Genomic DNA, 9,615 nt, shown 5'->3' with positions numbered 1-9,615 from the left:
ATATATATATATATATATATAGGATCAAAAAAAGAGAGAGAATTAGAGTCAGGTGTGGTGGTTCACACCTGTAATCATAGCACTTCGGGAGGCCAAGGCAGAAGCATAGCTTGGGCCCAGAAGGTCTAGACCAGCCTGGGCAATATAGTTAGACCCTGCCTCAAAATAAATAAATAAATAAAAATATAGAATCAGATTTTGAATCCAAAAATCCAAAATCTGAAACTTTTTTTTTTTGAGACAGGATGTCTGTCACCTAGGCTGGAGTACAGTGGCACGAACACAGCTCACTGCAGCCTCAACCTTCTGTATTCAGGATATTCTCCTACCTCAGCTTCCCTAGTTGTTGGGACCACAGGTGCATGCCATCAAATTTTTTATATTTGATATTTTGCCCAGGCTGGTTTCGACCTCCTGGGTTCAAGCAGTCCTCCCTGCTCAGCCTCCCAAAGTGCTGAGATTACAGGCATGAACCACCTTGCTCAGACAGGTGTTTTTTTGTTTGTTTTAATCATGCATGGATGTTGAACTTTATTTAGTGCCATGTTTTCTTTTTTAACTGTCAATTGCATGCATAGGCTGGGGCGAGGTGGCTCATACGCCTGTAATCCCAGAATTTTGAGAGGCTGAGGTGGGAGGATTGATTCAGGTCTAGACCAGTCTGGACAACATAGCAAGACCCTGTCTCTACAAAAAATTTTTAAAAATTAACCAGGTGTGGTGGTGCACCCCTGTGGAACCAGCTGTTCAGGAGGCTGAGGCAGGAGGATCCCTTGAGCCCTGGAGGTCAAGGCTGCAGTGAGCCATAGTTATGCCACTGCACTCCAGCCTGGGTGACAGAGCAAGACTGTCTTCAAAAAATTAATTTTTTTTTTTGTTTTTGTGTGTTTTTTATACAGCATTTTGCTCCTGTTGCCCAGGCTGTAGTGCAATGGTGTGGTCTCAGCTCACTGCAACCTCTGCCTCCTGGGTACAAGCGATTCTCCTGCCTCAGCCTCCTGAGTAGCTGGCATTACAGGTGCCTGCCACCATGCCCAGCTAATTTTTTTGTATTTTTAGTAGAGACAGGTTTCACTAGTTGGCCAGGCTGGTCTCAAACTCCTGACCTCTGGTGATCTGCCCGCCACAGCCTCCCAAAGTGCTGGGATTACAGGTGTGAGCCACTGCATCCTGCCTGTGACAAAGTTTTATTAACATTTTCAGGGCGGCAAGGGAGTCATGGAAAGATAAGCACATTGTAATTCTGAAAAAAAAAAAAAAAAATTGGGGTTCTGTCAGAAAGGAAGAAAGGAAGAATAAATATTGGATAAGACAACTGGAGGCCGGGCGCGGTGGCTCAATCCTGTAATCCCAGCACTTTGGGAGGCCGAGACGGGCGGATCACGAGGTCAGGAGATCGAGACCATCCTGGCTAACACGGTGAAACCCCGTCTCTACTAAAAAATACAAAAAACTAGCTGGGCGAGGTGGCGGGCGCCTGTAGTCCCAGCTACTCGGGAGGCTGAGGCAGGAGAATGGCGTAAACCCGGGAGGCGGAGCTTACAGTGAGCTGAGATCCGGCCACTGCACTCCAGCCTGGGCGATAGAGCGAGACTCCGTCTCAAAAAAAAAAAAATAATAATAATCGTTTGAAACTTCCACAAACATTTCCTCCTTAAAAATGTGTCTTTGTTTCAGAGAATTCATTTACATCCTTTTTTTTTTTCAAAATGGGAAAAAAGTTAGGCCCCAGTGTAGGAACAAGATGTACTCAACAGCTTTGTTCTCCAGGCTTTGGGAGCCTGAAGTTGGACATACTTAATATCTCATGTTGCCTTCCCCTATCTTCTAGTTGAAAAACTCTTTGTTCTTATCTCGATTGTCTCTCTTAATTACTCAACCCCTTTATTCCTTAGCCTGGTAAAGCAGTGTTTTTCTTTTTATCCTTTTTATGCCCTATATATAATTTGTGCTTTGGGAAGCTCTCAACTCTGCTGATAGAAATTTCTGGAACTATTGGAGCACCATATTCTCTTCTCCTAACTTGAGGCTAATCTTCAGCCTTTAATCTCTAAGGCCTGTTTATGTCATATTCTTTTTTTTTTTTGAGATAGAGTCTTGCTCTGTCGCCCAGGCTAGAGCGCATTGGCGCAATCTCGGCTCACTGCAATCTCCGCCTCTCGGGTTAGGGCGATTCTCCTGCCTCAGCCTCCTGAGTAGCTGGGATTACAGGCGCACGCTGCCAGGTCCAGCTAATTTTTGTATTTTCAGTAGAGATGGGGTTTCACCATGTTGGCCAGGCTGGTCTCAAACTCCTGACCTCAAGTGATCCTCCCGCCTCGGCCTCCCAAAGTGCTGGGATTACAGGCGTAAGCCACCGCCCCCGGCCTATGTCCTACTCTCTCATACTGTGTCACCAGCACAGCACCTCCCATCACAATACCATAATCAATCATTTTTACATACTCAATCATTTTCACATATAAGATCATAATTTGGCCAGGCGTGGTAGCTCACGCCTGTAATCCCAGCACTTTGGGAGGCCGAGTGGATCACCAAAGGTCAGAAGTTCAAGACCAGCCTGGCCAACATGGTGAAACCCCATCTCTACTAAAAATACAAAAATTAGTTGGGCATAGTGATGGGTGCCTGTAATCCCAGCTACTGGAGAGGCTGTGGCAGGAGAACTGCTTAAACTCGAGAGGCGGAGGTTGCAGTGAGCTGAGATTGTGCCACTGCACTCCAGCCTGGGTGACAGAGGAAGACTCCGTCTCAAAGAAAAAAAAAAAAAAATTCCAGCCCAGGTCTCCACAGGTAACACTAGCATATAACTAGGGTTCAGTAGCCTCTCAGGAGGTGTGACAGACATTGCTACTTGTTTTAGCCAATATTTATTTTTTAATTTTTTGAGACAGAGTCTCACTGTGTTGTCAGACTGGTGCAGTGGCGCGATCTTGGCTCACTACAAACTCCACCTCCCGGATTCAAGCAATTCTCTGCCTCATCCTCCCAATTAGCTGGGATTGCAGGTGCCCACCATCACACCCAGCTAATTTTTGCATTTTTAGTAGAGATGGGGGTTTCACCATGTTGGCCAGGCTGGTCTCGAACTCCTGACCTTGTGATCTGCCCACCTTGCCCTCCCAAAGTGCTAGGGTTACAGGCGTGAGCCACCATGCACGGCCTAATTTTTTTATTTTTAGTAGAGAGAGGGTTTCACCAGCTTGGCCAGGCTAGTCTTGAACTCCTGACCTCGTGATCCACCTGCCTCGGCCTCCCAAAGTGCTGAGATTACAGGTGTAAGCCACTGCGCCCAGTTGTCTTATCCAATATTTATTCTCCCTTTCTTCCTTTCTTACAGAACCCCAATTTTTTTTTTTTTTTCAGAATTCCCGGGTTCACGCCATTCTCCTGCATCAGCCTCTCGAGTAGCTGGGACTACAGGTGGCCAACACGCCCGGCTTATTTTTTGTATTTTTAGTGGAGATGGGGTTTCACCATGTTTGCCAGAATGGTCTCGAAATCCTGACCTCGTGATCTGTCCACCTCGGCCTCCCAAAGTGCTGGGATTACAGGTGTGAGCCACCCCGCCTGGCCGGGATTCTTTATATATATGATTATGTAAAAATGATTGATTATGGTGTTGTGATGGGAGGTGCTGTGCTGGCAGCATAGTATGAGAAAGTAGGGCATAGGCCGGGCATGGTGGTATATATATATATATATTATATTTATAAATATATATAAGTATGTATTATGTAAATATATATATACATTTTGTTACTTTTTACAAAAGGTAGGCTATGTTTATTAGAGTCACAAGCAGTTCACTGTCTCAGTGTGACTCAAGACCACAAAAAACCCATTTCTCCCTCATTTCATTCTGAGTCCTGGAATTGAGACCTAGACCAGCAAGTGAACTGCTTGCGGCCCATTCACAGGTTTACAAGTTTCTCATTGAGGGCAGTCTGTGACTGTGTGGCATTGATCAGGTAGGTCACCATCAGCAGGTCATTGATGTTGCTGCTGAGCATGGTCTCAAAATCATTGGGAACTATTTTGGGTACTTGCTTAACCAGGCTCGTTAAGAAGTGGCCCACAGTATTGTCAGCTGACATCTTTCCAGACAGTACTTCCTCTACATATTGCAACACTGTGCTTAGGGCATCCTGGATGCAAGCTGATGCCCCTCCTACTTGTTGCAAGTCACTTGACAGTCCGATACCTTAGTTGGGGTTAAAACAGGTCTTCATAATCAGGTCAACTTCAATGTGTTCAGTGTCATAGTATGCATATATCACTGTCAGAGGTGTGAACATCACTCCCATGGTCCTCCCAGGGACACCCATTACAGTGCTGACACAGGGTTTGATGCTCACGCAGCGGTTCTGGAGACTTGTGACCAGTGAGGCGGATGAGGTTGGAGGCCATCAGGCTATAGTACTTATGAATCACCACAGAGTGCTCTGTGATGTCATGGCCTACCAGCCCAGGATGAGCTCATTTTTTATGCAGCTCATACATGTTCTTAGCAAACTGCATGTCAACAGCCACTTCATCTTCTGACTCATTGTGTGGCACTGAAAACCAATTGGTGACCTCCACTGAGTGTTTATCAACAATTCCCAATAGGTTCCTGATAACTCAGGCAGCTCCCTCATTGCGTCACTCTTAGCTGTCTACAATGGAGGCCAAAATGGCAGGATGCAGCCTGACCACGCAGCCCCCGGGAAAGGGCCCTGGGATAGAAGGACCAGACAGAGCAGGGGTCTGCGCTGGAGCTCGCGCTGAGACTGGGATCTGGTCCAGAGCCGCAGTCTTAGCCACTGTTGCTGTAGGGTCTGAAGATGAGGCTGGAGTTGCAGCCACTGCTGGTGCTGGCGCTGGGGCTGGGACCGAGGCTAAGGCTGCCATCAGGACTGGGGCAGCATAGCTGGAGGAACACTTGCTGGTACCGCCAGGGTGGCCATCTTGTCACGAAAGAAGCTATATATTAATTTTTTTTTTTTTTGAGATGGAATTTCGCTCTTATTGCCCAAGCTGGAGTGCAATGGCGCGATCTCAGCTCACCGCAACCTCCGCCTCCTGGGTTCAAGCAATTCTCCTGCCTCAGCCTCCTGAGTAGTTGGGATCACAGGTATGCACCACTCCATCTGGCTGATTTTTGTATTTTTAGTAGAGACAGGGTTTTGCCATGTTGGCCAGGCTGGTCTTGAACTCCTGACCTCGTGACGTCTGCCTTGGCCTCCCAAAGTGCTTGGATTACAGGTGTGAGCAACTGCACCTGGCCAACAATGGTTTCTTTTCTTTTTTTCTTTTTTTTTGAGGTTCAGGACTGTGGCCAAGATATTTATCCTAAGAATAAGAGAGATTCTTAGGGAGTGTGGACAAACCCAGAGGTTCCTATGAGTGACTAATACTAAGGACCAGGAGACCTAAGTGAATTAAAATTCCCTGAGGACAGGCCCTCCCAAGAGATCATGCTGACTCCTTGCCTCCTTGATGCACAGGGTGAGAGCATTGGTTCCTCAGGGCAGTCCATAGGAGTCTAGAAGGTGGTCTGCCTGCTGATCTTATATAATATGACGTCTATCTGATGATATGTTACACTCTGTTAGCTTGTTAGTCATCAAGCCCTATAGACCCTGCTCCACAGTGTCTCTAAATGCATCTTTTCCATTTCTACTGCCATCACCCAACTACATGTCACCATTATTTTTTTCCTTTTTTTAACAGAGATAGGGCCTTGCTATGTTGCCTAGGTTGGTCTTGAACTCCTGGGCTCAAGCAGTCCTCTCAGTTCGGCCTCTCCAAGTGCTGGGATTACAAATGTGAGCCACTACACCCAGCCCTAACATTATTTTATGACTGTTATACTGCAACAGCCTCAACATTTATTTCTTTGCCTCCAATTCTCTCTCCCTTAATCCATTCTAAAGCCCACCTTTAGAGTAAATGAAACTAAATTAGACCATGCATCATGGTACTCTAGGGCTTAGTGGTTCCCAATTGCTTAGAAAAGTTCAAAACCCTTTGACTTTCAAAGGCCTTAATAGTATGTCCCCATCTCACTTTTTTTTTTTTTTTTAAGACAGAGTCTCGCTCTGTCCCCAGGCTGGAGTGCAGTGGTGTGATCTTGGCTCACTGCAACCTCTGCCTGCTGGGTTCAAGCGATTCTCCTGCCTCAGTCTCCCGAGTAGCCGGGACTACAGGCGCGCACCACCATGCCTGGCTAATTTTTTTGTATTTTTAGTAGAGACAGGGTTTCTCCATGTTGGTCAGGCTGGTCTCAAACTCCTGACCTCAAGTGATCCTCCCACCTCGGCCTCTCCAAGTGCTGGGATTACAAATGTGAGCCACTACACCCAGCCCTAACATTATTTTATGACTGTTATACTGCAACAGCCTCAACATTTATTTCTTTGCCTCCAATTCTCTCTCCCTTAATCCATTCTAAAGCCCACCTTTAGAGTAAATGAAACTAAATTAGACCATGCATCATGGTACTCTAGGGCTTAGTGGTTCCCAATTGCTTAGAAAAGTTCAAAACCCTTTGACTTTCAAAGGCCTTAATAGTATGTCCCCATCTCACTTTTTTTTTTTTTTTTAAGACAGAGTCTCGCTCTGTCCCCAGGCTGGAGTGCAGTGGTGTGATCTTGGCTCACTGCAACCTCTGCCTGCTGGGTTCAAGCGATTCTCCTGCCTCAGTCTCCCGAGTAGCCGGGACTACAGGCGCGCACCACCATGCCAATTTTTTTTTTTTTTTTTTTTTTTTTGAGACAGAGTCTCGCTCTGACCCCAGGCTGGAGTGCAGTGGCCAGATCTCAGCTCAATGCAAGCTCCGCCTCCCAGGTTTACGCCATTCTCCTGTCTCAGCCTCCCGAGTAGCCGGGACTACAGGCACCTGCCACCTCACCCAGCTAGTTTTTTGTATTTTTTTTTTTTTTAGTAGAGACGGGGTTTCACCAGGTTAGGCAAGATGGTCTCCATCTCCTGACCTCGTGATCCGCCCATCTCGGCCTCCCAAAGTGCTGGGATTACAGGCTTGAGCCACTGTGCCCGGCCTGTGCCCAGTTAATTTTTGTATTTTTAGTAGAGATGGGGTTTCACCATGTTGGCCAGGATAGTCATGATCTCCTGACCTCATGATCCCACCACCTCGGCCTCCCAAAGTACTGGGATTACAAGCATGAGACACCACGCCTAGCCTGGCCCCATTGCACTTTTCTATATATCCCATGTTGGTAAACATTCAGGTTCATCCATTCAACAATGGAGTGTCTGCCATGGGTCAGGTATGGCTGGGGTTACGAAGAGAAGTACGTTAAGTGCTCTCATCCAGTAAACAACCAGAGAGAGTAATAAAATTGAAGAATAGCCAGTATAGAAGAAGGAAAATCAGGAGTGTGTGGTACACTAAAAAGCACAGGAAGAAAGTGTCTCCATACAAGAATGATCAACCAAGTCAAATACTGCTGAAAAGTATAAGGAGGCCGGCAAATTGACCACTGAGACATGGCAATGTAGAGGTCACAGATAACCTTGACAAGTTTCAGTGGTGAGAATCAAAGCTTCATAGAAGTGGGTTCAAGACAGAAAAGGAGGTGAGGAGGCTGGGCACAATGGCTCATGCCTGTAATCCCACTTTGGAAGGCCGAGGCGGGAGGATGGCTTGACTCCAGGAGTTTATACTAACCTGAGCAACAGTGAGACCCCATCTCTGCCAAAAATAAATTTTTAAAAATTAGCTGGACATGATGGTACATGTCTGTAGTCCTAGCTACTTGGGAGGCTGAGATGCTCAGATGTTCAGTGCTGCAGTGAGCCATGATTGCACCAGTGTACTCCAGCCTGAACAGAGCAAAACCCTGTCTATGCCGGGCGTGGTGGCTAACGCCTGTAATTCCAGCACTTTGGGAGGCCGAGGCAGGTGGATCATGAGGTCAGGAGTTCAAGACCAGCCTGGCCAACATGGTGAAACCCCATCTCTACTGAAAATACAAAAACTAGCTGGGTGTGATGGCATGGGCCTGTAGTCCCAGCTATTCGGGAGGCTGAGGCAGAATTGCTTGAACCTGGGAGGTGGAGGTTGCAGTGAGCCAAGACTGCATCATTGCACTCCAGCCTGGGCAACAAAGTGAGACTCCATCTCAAAACAAACAAACAAACAAACAAAAATCCTTTCTCTAAAAATAAAATAAAATGGGCCCGGCACAGTGTCTCATGCCTGTAATCCCAGCACTTTGGGAGGCTGAGGCGGGCAGATCACAAGGTCAGGAGTTCAAGACCAGCCTGACCAATATGGTGAAACCCTGTATCTACTAAAAATATAAAATTGGAGCAATGGCGCCACTTTGGCTGGAGCTGCCGGGCGGCGGCAGACATGATCTATTCATGTCCTACTGACTTCGAAGGCAAAGACAGAAAGTTGTTTGGCCAGCAACTGTGAAGGTTGTTTGTTTGAATGGAGTCATCATAACCTAAAAAAAAGGTGAAATAACAAAGAATTCAGTTACAATGGGAAACATTTTTGAAAAGCTCATTAAGAGTCTACTTGGGAAAAAAGAGATGCAAATTCTTATATTGGGTTTTGATACAGCTGGAAAAACCACCATCTTGTATAAATTGAAGCTGGGGGAGACTGTGCCTACCATCCCTACAGTAGGTTTCCATTCGGAGATGGTAGAATATAAAAATATCACCTTCACAGTCTGGGATGTTGGCAGCCACTTCAAAATCAGACCTCTGTGGCAGCGTATTTTCCAGAACACAAAAGGTCTGATTTTTGTGGTTGACAGTAATGACAGAGAGCAGATTGATGAGGCCCGGGAAGTACTAACTTACTTATTAGAGGATGATGAGCTCAGAAATGCAGTTTTATTGGTATTTGCCAATAAACAGGATCTCCCTAATACTATGAACGCTGCAGAGATAACAAACAAGCTCGGCCTCCATTCCCTCCGCTACAGAAACTGGCACATTCAGGCTACTTGTGCCACTACCGGACATGGGCTTTACGAAGGCCTGGACTGGCTCCCCAACCAGCTCCAGAACCAGAATTGACCAGAAGGATCTATTCTTTGTGCCTTGTGGCCACATCGGTTGGCCTCTGCTGCGTGCACGTGTACCTGTGTGCTGGGAGTGGAGGCAGCTTTCTCACAGTGCCTTATCCATGCCGTTGAAGATTATTCTCTCTTCTATTATTCTGGGGTCTCACTGTTGCCCAGGTTAGTATAAACTCCTGGAGTCAAGCCATCCTCCCGCCTCGGCCTTCCAAAGTGGGATTACAGGCATGAGCCATTGTGCCCAGCCTCCTCACCTCCTTTTCTGTCAAGAAAATAGAAGAATATTAGGAGAAAAGACACCTTAAAATGTTCACTCTTTTATTCACATTACATCATCTGTCTTGAATAATGGGTCTATCTCTTTCCTGTTACTCTGGCCCTGAAAAAAAAAAAAATTAGCTTTTTAAAACTGCTTTTGTTATGTGTACATGTTCCTGTAATCTCATCATTCTGGGATTTCATAATAATAGTATTAATACCACCTACCATTTGTTGGTTACTTACTGTGTTTTAGGCACTGTGCTAAATGACTTACACATATTCATCTCATTAGTAAACATTTCTGAAACTA

General features: G+C 46.2%; 1 protein-coding gene and 1 pseudogene across 1 annotated transcript; one reads left to right on the top strand and one right to left on the bottom strand.

The window, feature by feature from the left end:
• Nucleotides 1-4,958, bottom strand: part of LOC105508842 — an 18,910-nt pseudogene extending 13,952 nt beyond the window's left edge.
• Nucleotides 4,959-8,491: 3,533 nt separating this feature from the next.
• Nucleotides 8,492-9,042, top strand: LOC105508930 (ADP-ribosylation factor 2-like). The gene is made up of 2 exons (XM_011937956.1): nucleotides 8,492-8,811; nucleotides 8,881-9,042. Exons 1-2 carry the CDS (start codon nucleotides 8,497-8,499, stop codon nucleotides 9,040-9,042), a joined length of 477 nt encoding a protein of 158 aa, XP_011793346.1. The 5' UTR covers nucleotides 8,492-8,496.
• Nucleotides 9,043-9,615: the final 573 nt, after the last annotated feature.

The sequence above is a fragment of the Colobus angolensis genome, unplaced genomic scaffold (genome assembly GCF_000951035.1).
Source record: "Colobus angolensis palliatus isolate OR3802 unplaced genomic scaffold, Cang.pa_1.0 Scaffold169, whole genome shotgun sequence".
Taxonomy (NCBI): Eukaryota; Metazoa; Chordata; class Mammalia; order Primates; family Cercopithecidae; genus Colobus; species Colobus angolensis.
Note: the sequence above shows the minus strand (reverse complement) of the source record. Positions and strands in the feature narration are given on the sequence as shown.

Coding starts and splice junctions, on each gene's coding strand:
- LOC105508930 (XM_011937956.1), top strand. CDS start 8,497: ATGGGAAACATTTTTGAAAAGCTCATTAAGAGTCTACTTGGGAAAAAA. Junction 8,812..8,880: donor AGATTGATGAGGCCCGGGAA/GTACTAACTTAC, acceptor GCCAATAAACAG/GATCTCCCTAATACTATGAA.